Below are 24,450 nucleotides of genomic sequence, written 5' to 3' on the forward strand. Positions count from 1 at the left end.
TCAATGTCAGAAGGCTACAGCAAAGAATTTCTCTGTCATTTTTTCTGTATTTATGTAACATGAACATCTTTTCTATGAATAACAGATAAAATTTGTTTTTATATTAAAGAAAAGGCTCAGAGTATCAAGAGCAAGTATGCTTTGAACAGAATAAGCACAGATCCCTCTTTCTAACCCTCCCTGCTGCCTGGTTTGCTCCTTAAGTGTCAACATTAATGTAAATGCCCACGATTACACTATTAAACACCATTGGCTCCTACTCTTCTTACTTGCTCATGTAAGCAGACGAGTGTCTGACTTTTACTTCCTTGGTATTCAGCTCTCATCTTACTTGTTACAGTGGAAAGGATATATAATTCATAATCCTTGACAGTTCGGTGTGAGTACAACTCAGAATCAGACACCATCCATTTAGTCCCACACTATGTCTCTCTCACAAGTTCATCAGAGGGTATCATCACCATGGATGGGAGATCTAGTTGTAATAATCAACAGCTTAAGATGATATCCTAAGGTGCTATTGCTTTCAAAATTTCCCAAGATTTAACAGCTTACCCTTGAGTAGACAATGGATAAAACAAATTAAGGGCAGTGGGCAGGCAGTGGGTAAAAGTTGGGAAAAACTTTTAGAAGTCCCTTCTCCCATTCCTCCCTAAAAATGTGTAGAGGAGATACGTCTTCACAAAGTCCCTTTTTCAGAGCAATTCTGAAGGGTAATAGGTATCAGAAGAGGAAGAGACCCTGTAGTTAAGCATATTCAAGAAGTCCAAGCTGGTTTAAAAAGAGACCCTAATAACCTTCAGATACTCCCAACTCTTAAGGGGCCTCCTGCTCAGCAGACCAGAGAACTTCAAATCCTTCCACTAGGAATGGATGACTGATCCGCTCTGAGCAGTTTTCACGAAGCTGTTGAAAAGTGGAGAAATAGTTACCACCACTAAGTTTAGAGAAAGAAGACTTTATGCTGAGATTTTCTTTTTCTTCTCTGTTTTTTTTTTTTCTTTCTTCCGGCTAATTACTGTTTTTCAGTGGCCCTTCCAATTCAATCCAAACTTAGAATTGCAGTATGTAATTGCATTTTGTTGACTTGAGCCGAGTCATTTGGTTTTGGCATCTCACTCTATAGTCCTAACCTGCTTCTGTTCACAAGAATGCTTTGAAGTTAAACAGGAAGAAGAAGAGAGAATGCTAACATCTTTTTCACATAATATCGCTATTGCAGTTTTCTTGGCTATGGAGCCACTAAGAAACAAATACTTTAACAGATAAGGAAAGGGCTATTCCATAACAATTAAAGATGAAATCTTTTAAAACAAGTGTCTGTTCTGAAGCAGTAATTATATATGAGAAGGTTCTGGAAGCATTAAGTAGGCTCATACATCAAGAATTAAACAAGGACAATGACTAATAGTCATGCCACAGAGGATTCTGAAATATAACTTTGATGGGGACACAAAAATATAATTGAATGCATTTTCACTTGGCCAGTGTTTCAATGAAACAAGGACTTTCCTAAGTGTCCAACTCATTCACATAACTTCCAGTGCAGAAAAATGTGGTTCAAAGAAAGGGTTTTTTAAACATTGGTTTATGAACTGTAAGTTCAAATAATATCTATTTAATTATTAATTGGAAATGACAATTTTCTTAGACTATAAATTTCATTAAAGTGATGATTTTTACTTAGGTCTCAAATGTTCTCTGGGCCAATCTCTTGGGTAAATCGCCTATTTCACAAATAAAATGTGCAAGAGCTGACTTGTCCATTGCAATTCAAGTTCCTACGTTAACATGTCACAGTGGTTTTAAAAAGGGAAAACAAAGTAATCACACAAAAATCTGCCATTTTATTTCAGCAAGTGAAACAATATGGTTCCTTCCACTTTTTTTTTCCCCCCACTTCAAAATGTTTGTTTCAAGTGTTGATGATATTTTATCTGAATGAAATAAAACTGTCAGTGTTTATACACTGGGTTAGATGCATGCTATTTCTGAAACTACTGGATTAGCTGAAAGAGATCATTTTCTAAAAAATTCACACAAGCCTTTTTTGAGTATACTATTTCATCACTGTCGGTGTGATTGACAGGTGTCCATCTCTAGTAAGGAAACAGCTCCTACCTTCACATGTCTCCGTCTCTGTCCGGAACACATAGCCAGGGGGGCACGTGCAGCTGTAACTTCCTGGCGTATTTCGGCACAGTCCATTATCACAAAGCAGTCTGTTCACCAAGCACTCATCGATGTCTGAAAGCAATCATTGGAAGACAGGAGATATACGTATTAAAATGTGTATCACAGTGATCAACAATATTTTATTTTTGTTTTTTCTCTATTCCTCTTTTGACTTAGTCTCCCTGTACCACAGCACATACTTTAATCTTAAGCAAAATATATTCAGTTTTAGTCAAGTGGGATGTTCTGATGCTAGAGGATACTTCTAAGATCTTTTGGAGGCCTTGAAAAATATGTGTGGTTGCAAAGGCTTCATCACTATTACTTTGTTCTCTATTTACTTTTTGTTCCACAATAGGACTATAATAGGTTTATTTATTTCATTTATTATTATTATTAAATTTACAGTTCTGGGGATGGAATCCAGTGGTACTTTACCACTGAACTATATCCCTAACCCATTTTTACTTTTTATTTTGAGACAGGGTCTCACTAAGTTCCCCGGGGTTGGCTTCAAACTTGTGATCCTCCTGCCCTAGCCTTCTGGGTAGCTAGGGTTACAAGGTGTGTGCTACTATACTGGGCTTCATTAAATATTTTTAAAAATATTTTTTTAAAATTGTAGATGGACACACTACTTTTATTTTTATGTGGTGCTGAGAATCATACCCAGCACCTCACACGTGCCAGAAAAGTGCTCTACTGCTGAGCTACAACCCCAGCCCTTCATTTAATATTTTAAAGCACTAATGAAATATACAAAAAAATACAAAAATATACATATAGGCTAACTCATTTGCCTATATTCTTATCAATATATAATTAAAATGACAGATGGCATTTTTTTCTAATTAAAATTTGAAAAGAATGCTTTTAACAACAGTTTTTGAAAGGTTTTCCTTAATTTCCCACTATGCTTTTTTTTTTTTTAAGGTTGAGAGAGGGAGAATTTTTTAATATTTATTTTTTAGTTTTCGGTGGACACATCTTTGTACGTGGTGCTAAGGATCAAACCCGGGCCGCATGCATGCCAGGCGAGCGCGCTACTGCTTGATCCACATCCCCAGCCCTCCCGCTATGCTTTTTTACCTCAGAAACAACTGGTTACTACTGAAACACTAGTGATGAACTTTATGGTTTCCTACAGTATTCTAGAACAGCCTAGCAAAGACTGTCCAAATCTTGAATTTAAGAAACTCATATTCACCTTTATCTTCATAACCTCATTCTCATTTTTACAAGTGCAGTTAATGATAGAAATAAAAACTGTGTTTGGGGTAAAGACTTCCTTTTACTTAAAATTATATGTTTCGTCTTGCAAATAACAATTGTCTCCTTACAGACAGTATGCTGACACTGTGAAGATATGGAAAACAGATCAGAAAAACCCCCCATCTCCTATAATCCCATCACCATGGTAAAATCAGGTTTTATGTTTGATCTGATCTTTTTGCTTTTGGACACTATGTTTTTACTTCACTTCTGAATCTTGATAGGAACTTCAAAAATTAACATTTTATTTTAAGGATTTGTATAAGTTTTCCCATTACTGTGTGATGTTTTATCAAGTAATGGTTTTTTACTCATTTCTCCATACTCGTGGACTGAACTGAGTCCCTCATAGAGCGATGTTGAACTCCTAACCCCCAACATCTCAGACTGTGAACTGATTTGGAATTAGAACTTTTATAGATATAATAAAGTTAAAACAAATTGGCATAGGTTGCAATTCATCGTGACTGGTGTCCTTATAAGAAAGGGGAAGTGTGGATGGAGAGAGCAACACAGAGGGAAGATGAGGGAAGAACACAGGGAGAGGACCACCATGGCTGGTGTGATGCATCTACAAGCCAAGGAACTCCAAGGATTGCTGGCAAAGAGCAGAAGCTAGAGGAGGGAAGGAAGGATCCTTCCTACAGCCATCAGAGAGCATGGCTCTGCTGACACCTTCATTTCACTTTGGGCTTCCAGCCTCTTAAACCATGAGAAAATAAATTTTAAAAGCAACCTAGTTTGCGGTAGTTTGGTACTGCAACCCCAGCAAACTGAAACACTATTACTAGATTTGGACTTTATTTTATTTTCAAATTCTAGTTTTAATTTTTCCAAAATTATGTATATACCTACTTTAAAGAGTTCAGTAGTTGTAAAACCTCTTTAGTATGTGAATCTCTCTGAACTTCCTATATTTAGTAGTGTACCCATGTTCTCAACTGCACCTGGAAGCTGACCAGGAAGTGACTGCTTCTGGTTTATAAAAGCTAACTTGGTTTGCACACTTTTAGAAAAGTTCGATAATTTTTGGCTGGTACTCTTCCCTGTAGGTATCAAGTATATTTTTATAAATCTATAAATCTATCTGTATGCATGTCTTCAATTCAAAACCAAATGTATATGTTCAGTAATAAAAATGATTACCAAAAACGCAGAAAAAAATGTATTTCTTTTTAATCCATAACTTGGCTTTAAAAGTCATCAAGGACTAGTTGTAAAAATTATCATGCATAGTGATGGATCAAATAACGTTCATTTTGCAAAAACAGATTTAAGTGATATATGGGAAAATCTAGATTCTCTGCAAATTCTTGACTATCTAAACTAATAGAAAACAATGAAAAAACCTCAACCTCCTTCCCATTCCTTTATGTTAAACATATATTACAAACTTGAGCTTTTTCAAATGTTCTGTTCAAATTAAAAAAGGAAACACCTTTATGGCAGTTATCATGTCTACATATGTTATTGTTACTAGTTATTTCTTTATAAAGTACTCTTTGTGACACTTCATTTTCTTATTATTACCCATATGCCTATTAATTTTTATCTATTTGTTTATTTATTTATTTTTAAATTTTAATCTGTTATATATGACAACAGAATGCATTACAATTTATATTATACATATAGAGCGTCTGTTAAATTTTGAAGTACTTAGTGAAAATTTATAAGATTGTAGGAAAATTTACAGGATTTATAGAAAAACTACAAGCTATTACTCATGTATTCATTCATTTAGAAAAAAATATTTTAAATACTTTAAGTACCACTAAGATGTTGCTACTGGGTAACAAAACTTGTTGGATTCTGATATTTTTACATCAATGTATACCATAATGGAAACAAGAAAAATTGTAACATGTCTAGTTTTAAACATCTGTTAGTTATACTTTCATTTCTCTTCTCATTCATGGGATCAAAATATATGAAAGGCTCATGTATATATATAAAAAAAAACCTTACCAATGCAGTTTCGTCCAGAGGCATCTGGTTCATAGCCACTGTTGCAATTACAACGGTAACTGCCACGTAAGTTTTCACAAATTCCATTGGCACATATATCAGGATCCAAGGCACACTCATTGATATCTGCATTAAATATAGAAAGTATAATAATCATAGACATTTTATTATTGGTTGATGAATTCAGATCTAATGAAGATCCTTCAACAGATGAACTCTGCAAACCCACAATTCATCTGCCTTTCAGAAAGAAAAAGGAAATAAAATAATTGGTAAGAAAATAACTTTGAGGGATCCAGGATACTTTACTAGTAAATCAGAAGAAAAATGAAAGGAGACAGAAATTCTAAGAATAAAACCATGTAATGTGTCCATATTTATGATAAAATTATAATAAAGGAAATTTATAGGCTGTTGGCTCAAAATCCAAAGGAAAACTCATCTTGTTACGTATTATCACCATCCAATTAAAAGACAAAGATGTATTAGGGTGGCCTCTATAATTTAATGATCTCCAAAGGCAGGATATTTCTGTTTTATTATCTTTTTTTTTTACAGTTTACTAAGTGATAAGATACTTAATAAATTTTCTCACTGTTGATAAATTGAAATGAATGGACAGATCACTTTAAACATGGCTGCCTTAGCATACAATGCTTTTAATAAGCTACGGCCATGACCACTGCTCAAGTAATTTTCCAATAGGAGGATAGTTCTGTTGGGGAGGCCATACTGACAGGGCATTAAAAAACAAACAAGCAAAAACCAAAAGAGATACCCCAAATCAAATTTTGTTCACTGTGCTCAAATTTTGGTGATTATTATTTTCAAGAACTTGGAAGACCTTCTTATATACTTTCTATAGACCCTTTTCTTTTTATATTTGGAAAAAATATCCTTGTAAGAGTTTGCTTCTTTACTCTGGTTTTGGATATTCATTTAAGGATTCACCATTACTGTCGACTAATCTATGTTTTCCTATACATGAAACATGAAAGTAGAAGAATATATATGAAGGGAAGATTAATAGAACCTTGTAGTTTTGCTTAAAATACACAATCTATATGTACACTAAAATGTAAAAGAACTTTAAAGTCATAAACACATAAGTGCTTAAGTGCTCAAGATTTCATACTGGAAATTTGTTAGCCATAATACTAAATTTAAAATAAGAAAACATCAATAAACTTTATTTCTGTAGTTTTTGAAAAACATTTTAGTATTCTTAGATGTAAATAGTCTTCAATGATTTTAGGACAGTATATCCCAAACTTGATTCATATCAAATACCTCTTAACTGTATCTGCATCATGATTTAATATTTTCTCTTAAAGTTGACCCACTATTGCTTCCTCTTAAGTGATTGTATCTATAAAATCATGAATGAGGTTTGTTAGTAACATAAGCTTATTTCCTAGATAAATATTTATCCAAGATGAAAGCTGGTCTAGTGGAAAATACCACTTAATATCATTAACCATTTATCTGGATATAATTTACCTATTCATTTTTTATTTTTTGTTTTATTTGGTCTTAGGTATTGGACCCAGGAATGCTTTACTATTGAGTATATCCTTGACCCTTTTTATTTTTTAGATTGAGAGAGGATGTCCTTAAGTTGCTTAGGCTGGTCTTAAACTTGCGACCTTATTGCCGTAGGCTTCTGAGTCACTACAATTATTTTGATTTAGAGACACTGAGTGTGCCACTGCACCAGCTCCTTGCCTTATTATTTTAAGGGAATGTTTACATAGTAAATATAATCATATTCATACTATAATTAAAATCTATGTAATTATATTAGTTACAAAGTTGAAAATGAATAAAATTACCTCTTCCATCCACAGTGATTCCTACTCCGCTACTACAAAGGCCATGGAATTCAGCTATATAATAAAAAAAAATAGAAAAATTAAAAATTCTATACCTGTTATATATACAAGTCATTTACCATTTGGAAACTACTTGGAAGAATTATGTGGATTAGTTTTTAAAATGAAATAAATTTTATTATTTTTTAGCACATCATTATTATAAGAATCCTCAAATCACAGGTAAGTATAAAAAATAAAAATCACTTGTAATCATCCTGAGTATCACTAATATATTGATAAATGTTACCAATGATTTCTATATATGGAAACTTTAAAAAAATGTAAAATATATTATAGAGATTGCTTTTTTTTCTTCTCAATAAAATAATAAGTCAAAACTTATTTAATATTTACCAAGTGCATGATCTTTTTCTAACATTTCACATCTAACAATTTAGTGAATCTTCCCAAAACTACAAATAAGATGCTGTTGTTTTCTCTGTCTTACAATGGGGATAACTGGGATATAGAGATATGCAGCAACTTGACCAGGTCACAGAGATTTTAGGCAAGCAGGCTTGGCTCCTGGGCATCCTATCACAAAGAGGTCGTATCAATGCCCCATTTAAGAATCCATTTAATATTTTATTCTCAGTTATGTGGTGGTGCCAATTTCCTTCAATCTCTTCCTGAGGAAATTAGGTTCATCTAGCCTTGAACAAATATAACAAATAATGGAAAGTTCAAAATCACTAGGATAATCCCTTGAAAGTAAAAGTTAAGGTCTATGTGCCTCTCTTGAGGATTCTGATAGCCCTTGCTTCTTTTCTCAGACTACCTTCCCCTCAGCAGTATCCCTTCTGGCTACCCTCTCTATCACAGAACACATCAATTACCTATAACTTCAACACTGTGGTTAAAAAAAAAAGTCACTTTACATTATCTATTTATTTGTTTAGAGAGAGTGGGAATCTTTTTATACAGAAATCCACCATTTGTATCTGTGTTTTATAAAATCCTGTTTGAGTACCTTATACTTTTTATCATAGAGGACTTCAAATTTCCATATTGATTAATACAAATTGCTTAAAGATTAAGAAATGATGCATTAAAATATTTTCCCAGTTTACACGTATATTTTGGTCTTTGGTCTCTGCTTTGAAAGAGCCTCACCATAATAAAAAATTAAATACTTCATGTGAAAATTATTTTTTAATGTTTATTGTCATGAACTAAGTTATTTTTAAAAAAGTTTTCAACAATATTTATTACTTAGCCCATTTTCCCCCTCACTGATCTAAAATGCTTTCTTTATTATTTTTTATTTTCCCATTTATATCTAGGTCTGTGCCTAGATTTATCTTATTATTTCACTTATATTTTATCCAGTCTTGTACCAATATATTTTCTTGTATCATAATCATAATATGCCTTTTTCAGTTTGGTTTATTTTATAAAAATATCCTCTTCATTGCCTTTCTTTTTATTAAAAAAGTCATATTCACTAATTCTTCTAGATGCATCAAATAACTTTTTCGAGGTTTGAGCAATCAGTTGGGAATTACAAACCTCCACTTTGTTTTTAATGGAATTACAAGCCATTTACTTTGTGGAAATGCTGTTCTACCATTGTCCACAAGGAAAGTTCTTATTTATTTTTCAAGACCAAACTAAGCCCCCTCTGTGAAATCTTTCCCAGCTGCCTCAGGCAGCAGATTGCTCCTTCCTTTGTGCTCTCCCAGTTCTTTGTTTATGTCCCTGTAGGGCACTAATCAGACTAAATTGTAATTTGTACGTTTGGTTTGTCTGCCTATATTCTGAACAGTCCTCTACTAAAAATCGATGAAGTCTGTTTTTGAATCCCCATTGTGCTTATGATATTCAATAGAGGTTTAGTGAAAGCATAAATGAACAAGAGTCAACCTTATCTATTTGAGGGTCTGGAACAACCAAAAAGCAGTGGTCTGAATCCTATAGTGTCAAGATTTAAAAAATAAAATTGGGTTCTTATGTATCAACAACTGTGAAAGAGGTAAGTAAATTTTATGCTATTTATCTTCACAATATCATCAGGGATCAAAGAAATGGAAGCTAACAAACTCATAAAAAAGTCTGTGTAACAATCACAATATCAATAACAATAGATCTTTCTAGTCACCATGCTGTCTGCCTAAAGATCATATGTAAACCTAAGACAAATCTTACTATATCAGCAAAGAATTGGATTTATCTTCTTCAATCCAATATGATGACAAAATACTTCAAAACTGATGTACTCTTCAGCCAAATATCTAATGTTACATTTCTCGATTCTTTGGTGGTTATAAAACCGGCACATGTTATTACCTGAATTTTTGGCAGGGCAGGGCTGGCAGGGCTCTCCAAAACCATAGTCGGGATTGGCACAGCAGCATTCAGACTTGGTTACAGCTCCGGGGAAAGGACGCACACACACTCCCTTCTTGATGCCACCATAGCAGGTACTGCGCATGTGAGTATCTAGAAGAGGTAAAAGGACAGAGGCTTGAGAAAGTGAGAGAGGCAAAGGGACTTCAAAACCAAAGGATTCTTTAGGCTAAGTGGCCCCTAAGCTGGGAGTTTTTAGAAGGCATCTGCCATTTTCTCTTAACTTGCATCTTCAGCATCTAAACGTGTTAGGAAACCAACAAATGTTTGTTGAGTGACAGAACGACGGAATGAATATCAGCTACTTTTTTTCTCAAGAGTTCTCTGTGCTACACAAGTAGTCATTATCCCACTTATCCTCAGGCCTGTCATTGAGCCAAGGTTATGTCCATAGTAATAAACAGCACTTTGCGCTCTAATCACTGGCTACCTTATGCTCAAGTTGGCATTTACTATTGTTTCCATTTGAGAAGTTCTCTTGCATAATGAAGTGCAGCAAAATTCACTACCTTGAGGTGACACTACTTGGCCATGAGAGTTCTTGCTTCAACTTTCTGAATTTTCAAGCCTGATATTGCTGTGTCTATGTTTTAATATACAATACTCAGTAAATCCAGTTATAAAAACAACTACCACTATATGTCCTTGGCATTGTACTGGTTAATTCTGCAGACCTAACCTCATGGGATGGCTGAGTCATCAACTTTACAAGATAGAGGTCATTGCCCACATTTTATAGATGAGAAAGATGAAGTTCTCAGGGATTATATAAGTAGCATGAAATCTTAGACTACCCAGGATGGGATTCAGACTAAGCTGTGTAGCTTCTAGAGTGCTCCCTCTTTCCAGTAGGTCATGCCACATCTCAAAGAAGCACTTACTGATTATTCCTCTTGCTCTCAATTATAAAATATTTCAGAACATTAATGGTGCAACAAATGTTTGTTGAGTGTGAGAAATATGGAATGAATATCAACTATTTTTTTTCTAAAGAATTCTCTGTGCTACATAAGTAGTCATTATCCCACTTAATCAAAAAATGCCAGAGAAGTAGTACAGTCTCCTAGTAGTACATTGACAAGGGTATTTCACCAAAAAGATAACAACTAATTTATATATATATATATATATATATATATATATATACACACACACACATATATATGTAATTATTTATAACTTGTTGAAATAATTATATCTAGCTTTTATGAAATGAGTCATCTAATGATTTCTTATAATATGAGATTTCTGGCTGTGTTACACAAGTGGAAAGAGGGTGGTGAGATTCACCACCAAGAAGTCAACTCTTACAGCTTTTCTGCTTCTGCTGTGGCTGAGTTTGAGTCTGCTCCAAGTTACCCACAAATGCACAGCCTAACACAAAGAAGTATCAGCACAACTATGACACGATTGATGATTTCCAATATAGTCTTTGTGAATGCTTTGGCCCTTACCAATTATCTTGGAAGGCATCAAGAGATGGTTACATTATTTCTGTTTCCATGTCAAGAAAATGTGTTATGCTATTTTTAAGTCCTTTGGGTATATACTGGGATGTGGGATAACTGGGTCAAATGGTGGTTCCATTCCAAGTGTTTTTGAGGAATCTCCATACTGCTTCCAAAGTGGTTGCACCAATTTGCAGTTTTACCAGCAATGTATGAGTGTACCCTTTTCCACATATCCTTGCCAATATTTATTACTGCTTGTATTCTTGATTATTGCCATTCTGACTGGAGTGAGGTGAAATCTCAGTGTATATTATGCTAAGAGAAATAAGCTAATCCCAATAAACCAAAGTCAAATGCTCTTTATAATATGTAAATTCTAACACATAACAAGGGGTAGGGGAAGAAGAATAGAAGTTCAATAGATTTGACAAAGGGGAATGGAGGTAACAGAGCGGGGCACAGAATAGGAAATACAGTGGAATGAATCTGACATAATTTTCCTATGTACATGTATGAAAATACCACAGTGGATCTCAACATGGTGTACCACCACAAGACTGGGATCCTAGTTAGAATAAAATGTACTCCATGTTTGTGTAAATAAGTCAAATTATATTCTTCTGTTATGTATAACTAAAAAGAATGGGGAAAACTGCCATTCACAAGTTTTAGAAGCAAGAAGATAAGAAGTCTATGGAACTCACTGGAGGAGTAAGGCCATCACATACTAGTTTGTATTTCAAAAAAAAAAAAAAAGACTGTAAGTATAATTCATGTGCAGGTTTGAGGACACAAATTGTCCTAAGCTCTGATCTCCATGAGATGATCTTACATAGATTACTAGACTCTGTCATTACCCATTAAATATAGTTTATATAATAAACGAGAGTATATTTCTTAACCATCTATGCCTGAAACACACACAAAAATGATAGATATCTTATTTCCATTTTTAATCTTTAATGAGAACAGTTAGTCTTTCCCTGTTCTAGGACCCTGGAATGAGAAACTAGTTCCTATTTTACTATCAAATATAATCAAGCCACTGTCCACAGATGGACAGGATAAGAAGACTGTACCAGGAAAACTACCAGAATGTGCTCACAGGAACGCTTTGGTGGGAAGTTGAACTGAAGTGCTAAGCTATATCTTTTACATATGTTAACAAATTTCTATATGCTTTTTCTTTTTTTTAAAAATGAGGATTTTTGGAGAAATTTTCCAGGTCATTATCAAATTTTATATATCATTAATAAAATATGGGCAGATGTAAATGTTATTTTTTTTTTCTTTAATACTAACTTTTCTTTCTTGTTTAAAGAAGTACCCTTCAAGGCTATGTCCTATACAGGATGTCACTATTTTAATTTAAGAAGACAATAATAATCATAATAGTTTACTTATTGGGCATTTGCTATATGCAGAACACCACCAAAGATTCACACAAAGAAAATACTTAATATTAACATATTTAATCCTCAAAGCAACCTAATGAAGGAAGCTCGGAGAGGTAACTTATCTTGTCCAAGGTAACACAGTTCGTAAAGAAAAATTAATCTTTTAGTTGGCAAAAAAATGCTAGTGTTCATAAAAATGTTGAAATGTTCTTAAGTTAATATAATAGGATGCTAAAAAGGGGAACTTAAACTAGAAGCCTTTGACACTAAATATCAGGTAACAAGGTGAATTATGACATCCCATCCTGAAGGAAATAGATATTGGAAAGCTAGTTACCTGATCTTTAAACTCCTCTCAATATCGAGGACACCAGTAGTTCAAGAGAGTAGTGATTAAGAAAGGATTTGGGGAGTGGGGCATAGAGGGGAAGCTGGGTTATGAGTAGCTTCCCTCCTTGCATGTGGTCAGATAAAAAGAGCCCCACAGGAGCACTTGAAGAGCTTCACAACAGCTCCTGCCTAGAAGGCTTCACAGGCAAGCCAGTGACTATTACCACTGCAGGGACCAGGCAGAGGTGGTGCATGACATCGACCTCTATTTGCAGTTCACAGACAGGGGGTGGGTGTGTCCTATGGATTGGAATTGAAGAACATTAAGAGGAGGTCCAAGCTGAAGGAGACTGAATACAATGCACAAAGCCAAACTAAACTCTGATATTTGTCTTTTTTGGATTATTCTCTGAACCATACTGAATATTTATGATCAACTAGATAAAATTTAGTGATAAGAGAATTCCTAAGGCATAGTGTTTGAATTTTCCAGGCACTTTCAGTCTTTGAACATCCCAGCTGCATAGGAAGTATGTGAAAAATTGCTACATAATCTATAAAAAAAAAAAAAGAGGAGGTCCGTGTGGAGGATGACAGTGGCCTGCTGCAGGACTGGATACTGGATGGGGACTGGGTACTGGCAGGCAAACGTGCCTCCATTGCACGATAGCAGCTGAATGACTTGAAGTACCCCCGAGAGCTACACAAGGAAGAAGTTGGCTTTAACTATCTGCAAAGACGGAACATCTCAAAGCTGTTGCAGAACAGTGTCAGTAACATAAACGCTTCCTTATTCCGCTGCTAACCTCTCCTTCCCCAATCTGCCCTTCAGAGAGTCATGAACATTCTCACTGAAGATCTGAGCTTGGAATTGGAATTGTTACTTACAGCCCAGTTCAGAGTACTAATTATTATCTGATCATGGGCATTCTAATATGTAAATTCAGATTATCTTCCTTACCTAAGGTCATCGCAGAATTTTCTTGCTAATAAAAAATATTCAAAAAGTTATGAAATACCCTGACTTTTCCTTCTTACTTATTGGAACCAATTGCCCCCTGAATAATTTTTAAAATTAAATTTAAAAAATGGGAGACACAAAAATACAATTGTCTTTTGTTTACACTCGGCTTGTGCGTCATATTTCTTTAATATGCTAGTTAAAATCATGGCTGAATTTTCTAGAGAAAAAAGTACAAACAAAGGAATAAACAAAAAATGTTCTAATATTTAAATTCTAATCCTAAAAATTCATAAGTATTTATTTTCTAACTTAACCAATGAGTCTCAAAAATGATATTAAAGGCAGAAGGCATGTCAAAAAATCACATCTAGCATGTTATAGGAATAGCAGTATATAATTTTACACACATAACAAATGGTGGCTTTATGTTAAAAAGTTTAAGTAACCACAATGACGGAAAACTGGGGAGAGCTTTCCAAGAGTTTCAGATGTGTTTCCTGTATGTGGACAAGAGGATGAATTTTTGTGTTTATACACTGAATTCCTAATGACTGCTCACATGTTGGTTTCTTGAACAGACAATACTTTCTCCCTCCCTAACTGGCTTTGTATGCACTGTAGATTTCAAGAGAATCATTCAGATGAAGGAAAAAGCAACCAAGTATATTAAAGCAACTGAAAATCTTAAACTCTCTAAGCAGGAAGGGACTATAATCTTCTAGCTTCTGCATTTGAAATATCCCTGAAAATGTTCAACCTTGTGGACTGGATTAGATAGAGTGGGTGAATCTGAGTCAATGGGATAGCTCTATCTGTTGATCCCTCCTTGTCCCCCACCATCCTTGGGATCCAAATATCTTGATTTACATCTGTAAGAGTCAAATATTAACAATTGTGCCTAAGAATGCCATTTCTCTCTAAACTACTTTCAAATCAGTAAGTATTTCTAGGTTTTACTATACAACCTGAAAAATAGTGAGCACAATGGCTAATTCATGCTTTAAGTCTCATGAAACACTTCAGAGAGAAAATTTCATGAATGTGTTTTTCCAGCTCACTCTGTTATCATTACAACATATTGTTTGGGTTTTGAAATGCCAATGACACTTTAACAAACATTTCCAATAGGAGTCCTGAATGACTTACATCCCTTAGTCTCTTCTATGTTCTATAATAGTGGCATGGGGGTGAAGAATAACTAAAGACATTTTTAGCTTTTGATATAAATCCAAGTTCTGGATATTTATATTTCAATTTTTTTTGGGGGGGGGGTTAAATGTTATGGTTTGAATCTGGAATTTCCCCTCTAAATCTCATGGTTCCCAATGCAACAAGGAGCAGAGGTAGGGATTTTAGGCAATAATTCAACCATGAGGGCTGTAACCTCATCTGTGAATTAATCCATCTTATGGTCTAGTAATTTGAATGAACATCAGGGTGGTGACTGTGGGTAGGAAGGGTGTTCTTGGAGGAGGTAGGTCACTGAGGGTGTGGCCCTGGCTCCTTTCTGTTTTTGCCTCTGTCTCTGCTTCCCAGCTGCAATGCACTGAGCAGGTTTCCTCTGCAACTCCCTTCTGCCATGATGTTTTTTCCTTGGAGCCAGCTGACCATGGACTGAATTCTCTGAAAACATGAGTCAGAATAAATCTCATTTCCTCTTCGTCTCAGTTATTCTTGTCAGGTATTTTGGTTACAAAGACAAAAAGCTGACTAACGCAGTGAAGGTAAGAATTTACTTAAATAATCTGTTTTTTTTTGTCTTATTGGCTATTAAATACAAAACTAAAATCCATTGTATTTAGAATTTGGTTATTTAATATTATCAGAGATTTTGATATAAAAACAGATTTTTTTTCCTCTTCAGATTTCTGTCTTGCCTCTCATCAGAACCTTTCGAAGGAGGCTCTCTGGGGTCTCTGTCCATTTAAAAGAAAACAAATTTATTGATATTAGCCTGTTCTGGTCATTTCACACAAATGGAATCATAGACTATACAGACTTTTGTGAATGACTTTTTCTCACTTAGCATGATGTTTTCAGGGCTTGTCCATATTTCAGTATGTGTGTTTTTTTTTTTATGGCTGTACATTATTCCATTGTATAGTGTCCATCTATCTGTGTCCATGTTTTCAAAGATCATTTTGGGCAGCGGGGCCACCATGAAAAATTTAACTTACCAACACACACGCGTCCGTCCACACCCACAGCCAGGCCTGGGGGACAATCACAGCGGAAGGATCCTTCATTATTGATGCAGTGCCCATTCATGCAGATTCCTGGGGTCTGGCATTCATCAACATCTGCACAGAGGGGGACAGAAGCCCAGCCATTACTGAGTACCAGAGTTTATGTGTTGCCACTGCTCTGTTATATCAACCTTTCAACTTTGAAACTTGAAGAACACACAAATATTACAACAGATCTTGTACAAAAGTACAACACTTTCAAGCACATATTTAGAAAGAGTGTTAGAGTAAAAGTAGTCTTATTTCACCCATTTAGAAAAGACAAGGGGGCTCAAGAGAAGGAGGAGAAAGAAAAAATCCTGGGGACTAAAATGGAGCAAGTTATATTCCATGCATGTATAATTATGTCCAAATGAACACTCTCTCTCTCTCTCTCTCTCTCTCTCTCTCTCTCTCTATATATATATATATATATATATATATATATATATATATATATATATATAAACTACAATGCACAAATAAAAGATTTAAAAAAGAAAAAAAATCCTTTTTAATTATTTATATGACAACGTTATTTCATGTTAAATAATATTTAATTCAAATTAGGTAAGGAAAATAAAGTCTTTAAAAAACTAAGATAAACTTTAAAAATTTTTTCACACAGAAATCTTTAGAGATGGAAGTTGTTTTGATAGTTATTCAATCATTTCACAATGAAATATTTGAGTTATCTTTTGTAATTTTCAATTCACTTGCATTTGTCAAATGGAACCCAATATTAAATGGTTTCCCCAAAAAATGAAACAAAATTTAAACAGAGACACCAAATTATTAACATTTTAGAATTTATGGACTGCAACATTTATAATAAGAAAATAAAAAATAATTTCCAGAAGGTAGAAACTGGTGAGACGTAAGTCTAAGTGAGACCTTTGTGTATTGCATTTAAGTGTCTTCAAAAATGTTGGAATGAAGCTCCTTACTTTCACATAATGTTACATGCTAAAGAACAATGCCAAGCTCATATCTGTGGTAAGTCCAAGGCAGCTAACTTTGAGATGACATTCATTCCAAAGCTCCAGTATTGTACTCCCCTTTCCTGAATGAGAATCAGTCCCAGTTTTTCCTATCTACTATCCCTGAAATTTCATTGAGATTATAGGGATTAGTTATGAGTCTTTTTTTGTATTCAGATAAGTTTGTTCAAATGAAGATAGAAAGTGTTCCTTGAGCAAATTTTTCTAAAAGGAGGAAACTGAAAGAAAAAGTAGGACTTACAAAATGTATTCTATCTTACTAAAGTTCACTTGAATGTATAAATATAATCTTATTTATTTCCAAGAGGTGTATCTTTTACTTATAAAGGTTATCACTAGAACTTTGTTTTCAAAAGACTTTGTAAACAAAACAACAAATAAAGTATTCAAATTATGTTTTCACAAAATCAATGTGAAAACATAATTTGAATACTTTATTTTAAAGACAATGATATGATTGCAAATTATCTGTAAATCAGCTTTATGAAAAAATGTAATGGTATATCAACAATGAATGATAGTGGGAAATATGGTTCTGAGAACACATAAAAATGAAAACCTTGCAAGATTTTTTTCTTCTTTTTTATCCAACAAAGGAGATTATTTCTTTTATCCAGCAAAGAAATTATTTCTACATCGTCTCTTCCGAACTTGTTAAAACCAACCAGTCATGCCTGCAATTGTTCCTAGAGCATTCTCATTTTTGTAAAGACATTACTGTTTCTTAGACCACAGTATGTTTTTCTGGGAACCTTTAGGCACCTGCCTTACTGAATTAGCAAAAGATGTGAATAATATAAAATGCACATGAAGAAATTAAAGTAATACTTGCATGGCTCATTCACATAAAAGGATGGTTTCAATCATGGTTTCCTTCTTATCTCAAAGCCATACATACCAGTACAGTAACGCCCGTTAGGAGCTAAGACAAATCCTGGTTTGCAGATGCACTTGAAGCTGCCATCTTCATTGATGCACATCCCATTCAAACACATGTTGGTAGTTGTACATTCATCGTGATCTGCAGAAGAAGAGAGAATAACTTCAACCACTGGCCTTAAGGGAACCAATTTCCTCTCCTTCCATAATCTCCAGTCAAATTCCACTGCAAAAACGAGCCATATGCTCATGAATTTTATTTTAAGTAAGAATGTCAACTGAGCAAATAGTATGGAAAACATGAAGGGCTTTTATATAAGGAACAAAGGAAAAAATTAAATAAATCTTGTGCTTAGCTGCTGTTAAACCCACATACACCATAACCATGAGTAGTATTTTATTTTGAACCCCCCAAAAGTAACATGATTCCAGTGGGTATTCTTTTATAAGAAAGAATAAAGCAGTGGTAAACTTTAATTGTAAATAAAATGATCTGAGCTTTCATTAGTGAATGAAATATTACTGTGAGAACAGAATATTTCTATGCATTGGAGTCTACTGCCCTGCTGGACATCAGCATGGACACAAATTTATAGAGGTTCGATTATCATATATGCCAAATGTTTCTACATTCTCCCGGATTGGGGAGGAGGAGAAAAATCTCTATCTTGTCAGTGTTGAAATCCCAACATCTAAAATACAGTAGGTGTTAATGATTATTTGCATTAAAGAGGAATAGCTGCTACTTATAACTAAATGTGTACCATACCAGAAATTTTCATAAGCAGTAAATTATTCATGATTATAACATCTCTCCAAAATCCTGTCCCTTTGCTTTAATAATGTTAACTGCATTTATATTTTGCCTATCTATGTGAGGAATTCAAGTATGAGACATGGAAGCATTATGTATATATGTTTCTAAGTAAAAAAATGTATATCCTTTAAAATCTTTTTTCAAGGGGGCAAATATTTCCATACCAACACAGTTTTTTCCATCTGTAGTTAATTCAAAGCCGGCATTGCAAATGCACTGGAAACTTCCATCTGTGTTCACACATCGACCGTTTTTACAAAGAACCCCATTCTGGATGCACTCATCAATATCTGGCAAGAATAAGAATTGCCAAACATTATTCTCTTACAATTCTTATAGAGGAAAACGGTAACGCAGTCAACATATTTTAAATATCTGGTTTATCTGTACATGTACCATCCAGATCGTATTGCTTCTTCACCAACATTTCCATCTCTCACCAGCTTTTTCTTCTTGGATAGGTAGACATAAGCAGTTTTACAGCCAATATAGTGGCTGAAGAGGGAAAGAAAGAGAAAAGGAAATGGGGTGTGCACTGAGCCTGAAAGAGGGTGGGCAGTGCAGCTGGAATTACGGCTGCATCTGTTTTTGACATAGTGGTTAAAGACCTTAAAAGTCAGAATGAGATGTTGGGTAAGTGAAAAGTAACTGCAGAATTTCTGGATAAGAAGCAATATGATGAAAACTGCTGGAAAAAGTTGATTCAAGCAACTACTCATGGATGAATAGGAAATGAAAAAGAAGACCAGCAGAGTCATCTGGTAAAAGACTTCTGGGATGAATCAGCAGTGAGGTAGAGAGCTTGGACGATAGTTGTGGGTGTAGCAATGAAACTCTGAATACAGACCAGGCATGATTTGGTGTGGGACTATGTGTGGGGTTCAAAGAAAACAGTAGTTGAAAATGACTATAAATCTTAAGCTCAGTTCATCAGAGACGAGAACGCTGACCTTACTCAGAGAAAGGAAGCTGTGACGCAGGGAAGGAGGATGAAGTGAAGTATTTTTTGCAGCCAGATGCCACACTGCCTGGATGACATAGGCATAGAGTATTTATATTTAAAGGGAGCACCTCTGTGGATATGTAAGAATAAATCTGTAATAATGCAACAGCGCTCATCCTATGTCATATTTTAATAAATACGCTTTTCACCTCAGCAGTCTCGGTCACGATATTTCATGGAACATTTTCATATGTGACGGCAGGCTTCCTTACCAATGCATGCTTGCTTCGTAGGAGTCCTCTGGAATCCAGCGTGACATTTACAGTAATAGGATCCAGGTGTGTTAACACAATCTCCATTAGTGCAGGGATTTGATGTGCATTCATCAACATCTGTGAGCACCAAAAGAAACCATTATAGACTTCACTCCATCTGTAGAAATGTTTGTTTAAAGTACATTTAGCTCTCCCAAATTTGAGAGAAGGCCAGTCAGTGGTAATAGTCTAAATAGCCGAGTATTTATAAATGAATGAAAATTCCTTTCTTCAAATACATACAGAGGCCAGTCTGAAGGTTTACAAAAATATTGCCTATTTGAGAACACCAGGGAATTTGCTTTAATCAAGAAGTAATGATTTTTCAATTGGAATAATGCCCAGTGATTAAAAACATGGGCTCTGAGAAGAGACAAGCATGAGTTCCAATAAATGGTGACGTTTATGTCTACAGCAATCTGGGCAAAGGAATGCCTCTCTAAGGCTTAGCACAGTGTCAGAAGAACAATGAAACAATGAAAGGCTTAAAAATATGTATATTTATATTGCATGATATATGTTGTCATTGCAATGCTCTTGGTTTTAAAGTAAGAGATTGATGGATTATGGAACTTCCTTGTTATTACTTTTTGTGGACTCATCTATATATACAATTTAGCAGTCACTGAGGTTTTATTTTATAGTCAAACACATGAGGGAGGGGCAGAAAATGAAAATTAATTAAAACAAAGCCAATTTTTTTTTCGTGAGTTTTGTTTTTCTTTAGGGTCTTAAAATTGACTTAGGGAATCTTTTTAAAATAAAATGAAGCTTTATGCATGGTTCTGATCTGAAATGTGAGAAAGTCTTTTCATTTAAGGTCTCTTAAGGCTTGATTAAATGCAAACCTATTACCAAATCCAGGGACCACAAAACTCAATGACAGACAAAGCCCAGAGAAAGCACTAGTGCCAATGTAAGTTTAATTTGTCTTCTCTTAGCAATGCCCACTAAACATTATTTTGAATGCTGGAAAATTAAAATCCTGGCCAGCTAGTGAGAGCAATGATTTGCCATTTCATCTACATGTAGAAGCCATTAACAAATACAATTGAGCTAAACTGAAGAGCACAATAAAGTCAGCTCACAGGTTTACCATTTTAATAAACAGATTACTTCTTTCACAGATGTTCTTAAAAAAGGAACTGTGCTCAATCAAACTCACCGAACTCATTTATATAAACACTCACACTGAGTGCAATTAAGCTCTCTCTGGTAAAGGGGAAGAAAAAAAGAAAACAAAACCTCATGGCAAATAAAATAAAAACAACAAAGAATAATAGGATTAAATGCTTTTCCAATTCATTCAAAGACCCTTTCAGCCCATTTAGACTCACTTACATTTAAACTTTCTGTTGATAACATCAATTCTACGGAGCCAAAGGAATGAAGCAAAATGAGAGGAGAGAGAGAAAGAGAGTTTAGAGCAAGCACATTAGCAGCACATAATGTATGATTAATGGGACTTTTCAATAGGAAGAGCACCTTCAGTTTGCATGGCTAAAGATCACTTAAATTTTCTGTGTGTGCTTAATTGAAATGCAATAATTACAAATGTGCTGTAGGTGTTCTTGATGGGCGCCTCAGTGCAGAGCTCTGTTCTAGTGAGGAACATGAGAGGCCATGTGTCCAACCCCCTCTTTTCAGGGCAACTATCCAGGAAGCCGTGTCATTTTTTCCGTACCTTTTTCTCCCCTTGAGAACCTGTTCCCCAGGCTCCTTGTTGCTATGACAGCTCTCCTCCTTATTTTGCCATTACAGCTACAATTCATTTCTGTCTCTGTAGCCCCTTAGGGACCCCATCAACAGTCCAGTTCACATAGAAGATGGTAAGTGTTCACTTACTTATTTCTTCACTATTAGTGACTTACAATTCCAGATGATATTAAAACCCCATTATTATGGCTTTTTCCCTCCCAGGACTCTGCTTTAGACTAATCATGAATGGCCATGGCTATCTTCTGAAATGGACATTTTATGCCTCCTCTTTTGTCCAATGTCCCGTTCTAGTTCCCCCAAGTGATCCTATTTGTTTTGTCTTATTTACAGGAATAGAAGTGCATACCTACTGTGGTCAGAGCACTTTGACTTCTTTCTATGTTCTCACTGGGGACTAAGTATTTTTAAGCAAATTTCATGGCATTTTAAAGTTATGAATAAATGAAGGAATTATGTAAAACATCATTAAATAGTTAAATTGCTAAACAATATTGGGGTAAAGGAATATTTCCTCTTGAAAAACATATACTAACTTAGAAGACTCTTTGTGATTTGCAAGGGTTTCAAGAGCACCTGTAGCCTAAGAGAAATAAACATTCTTTCCTACTACTCCAAAATAAAATGATTTGAGTAGAGTTAAAACTATCGGTAAAAACAGATTGACTTATACAGACAGGAAGAAAGGCACAGAATTTCATTTTGGAAGTAGAATCCACAGGAATGGGAGAGAAAAATGTGATAAGTAAATATAACTCTTTTCAGGTCTTAGGAGTAATTCTCATAATAGCAAAATGTATGCAATCCTATCTCCTTTGTGTTTGATTCTTTTACACATTGTCTTTTGAATGATACAGGTGTCCAATGAAGTTTCCAAAATAGCAGTGGAAGTTTATTAATCTTGAAAACACTGGCACAAACGAGATAGCTAGGATTCTTATCCTGTGCCACTATTATGTAAACTACCCTCTTGGTTTTTTCTGATACACATTTGTTCCTTATAAACCCAAATGATTAAAAGCTGATGAGAATAGAAGCAAAAATATTAAGAACTCATGTTCTGGGCTGGGGATGTGGCTCAGGCGGTAGCGTGCTCGCCTGGCATGCATGCAGCCCGGGTTCGATCCTCAGCACCACATACCAACAAAGATGTTGTGTCCGATGAGAACTAAAAAATAAATATTAAAAAAAAAATTCTCTCTCTCTCTCCTCTCTCACTCTCTCTTTAAAAAAAAAAGAACTCATGTTCTAAAAATGTGCTTCTCTACTTTATGAATTATAGTAGTTATAGAGGTCTCACTGATGGAGTTTTAATTCTCCTCCAAGAATACCTGAATGATGGGCGTCTGTCTGAAATGGGACCATCTGTAATGATGTTTGGGTCAAGCAGAAATTTGATATTTATATTGACATATTAATTGTGCAGGCACACAATCCCAATGCTACATCAGACAGGGTTGATAAACACCGTGGCAGCAACCATATCCACTGGCTTCTGAGAAAAATCAGGTCCTGGAATCTTAAGACGTCCACTAAGTGTAATCAATTCCCCTCCCCTCGAATGGTACTAACTATATATCACCTTTGGGTGAATTAGAAAACAATCATTCAAATAATTGCCTGCAGGGTTTAATTCTCTAGCAGAGCCCTGGGCTGAAACAGCAACCTGAGTACAGAAAGGAGCTTCTGATCCTTTAAGGATCATAAACACATTCTTCAGGACATAAGGGTTTTAGGGGACAGAATAAGGTTTGCCTGGATGGAAACATGAAACATTATCTCTGACTAATTTACAGAAAATATTAAAATTTGGACTCATATTTTCTTGTTAGTGTATCATACAGTGACACATAAATGACTGATATGAATAGGAAAATACAAATAGTCAATCAAATTTCAGCTTGATAGGGCTGGGGTTGTGGTTCAGTGGTAGAGCACTTGCCTAGGACAAGTGAGGCCCTGGGTTTGATGGTCAGCACCACATAAAAACAAAATGAAACAACAATAAATAAATAAAGGCTAAATTCTAAAAAAATTTTCAGATTGATAAATTTTAATTATGTATGTACATGCAAGAGGAGATACTTTATATGTTACATACTTTGTGTATTACACACTTATAATATTTTCTGGTAGGAAAAGGATTTTCAAGTCATATAATAAAGAATAAATATACCAATGTTTCATGGTGTTCCAAAAATAACATCACATCTCAGGTGGTCTGTCATTTAAACAAGTATTAGTAGTACCAGCTAAGCTAGGGCTGCTGCATATGGTTTTTCATTGCATAACCCAAGGGTGGGCCATTTATATAGATTATGTGAATGGTACCTTGTAGAGGTTTGTGCAGTGCAAACCTGTGCAACTGTACATAGGTGATCCTGAGCTGAGCCTTGTTTAATCACTCTCATAGTCTTGTACATAGTTTAGAATACTGATTTTCCTCAACCATAATATCTGCTTACATTTTCCTTTCTAATCATAGCACACTCAGATCTTTATAATTTAAGTTGGAAAAGCCATGATATTAACTCTTCTTGTATTGGGCTTCTCATCTTTATTTTTTAAAAAATATTTTTAGTTGCCAGTGGATTTTTTACTTTTTTAAAAAAAAATTTATATGTGGTGCTGACAATCGAACCCAGGGCCTCACACATGCCAGGCAAGTGCTCTACCACTGAGCCACAACCCCAGTCTCCTCATCTCTATTTTTAACAGAATACCTGAATCCAAATCTGAAATGTAGGATTGTGCTACTTATGAAACACATATATGATC

At 34.8% G+C, this 24,450-nt stretch overlaps 1 protein-coding gene across 1 annotated transcript in view; it reads right to left on the reverse strand.

The window, feature by feature from the left end:
• Positions 1-24,450, reverse strand: part of FBN2 (fibrillin 2) — a 214,492-nt gene that overhangs the window by 77,993 nt on the left and 112,049 nt on the right. Inside the window, exons 12-19 of the mRNA XM_081281769.1 lie at positions 19,915-20,034; positions 18,864-18,989; positions 17,902-18,024; positions 15,955-16,077; positions 9,576-9,728; positions 7,248-7,301; positions 5,416-5,541; positions 2,122-2,247 (exon numbers count right to left, since the gene is read on the reverse strand). Of these exons, the coding sequence (XP_081137895.1) occupies positions 2,122-2,247; positions 5,416-5,541; positions 7,248-7,301; positions 9,576-9,728; positions 15,955-16,077; positions 17,902-18,024; positions 18,864-18,989; positions 19,915-20,034 (951 nt within the window). The remainder of the gene's footprint in view (positions 1-2,121; positions 2,248-5,415; positions 5,542-7,247; positions 7,302-9,575; positions 9,729-15,954; positions 16,078-17,901; positions 18,025-18,863; positions 18,990-19,914; positions 20,035-24,450) is intronic.

The sequence above is a fragment of the Spermophilus citellus genome (assembly GCF_964194105.1).
Source record: "Spermophilus citellus genome assembly, chromosome: 1".
Classification (NCBI taxonomy): Eukaryota; Metazoa; Chordata; class Mammalia; order Rodentia; family Sciuridae; genus Spermophilus; species Spermophilus citellus.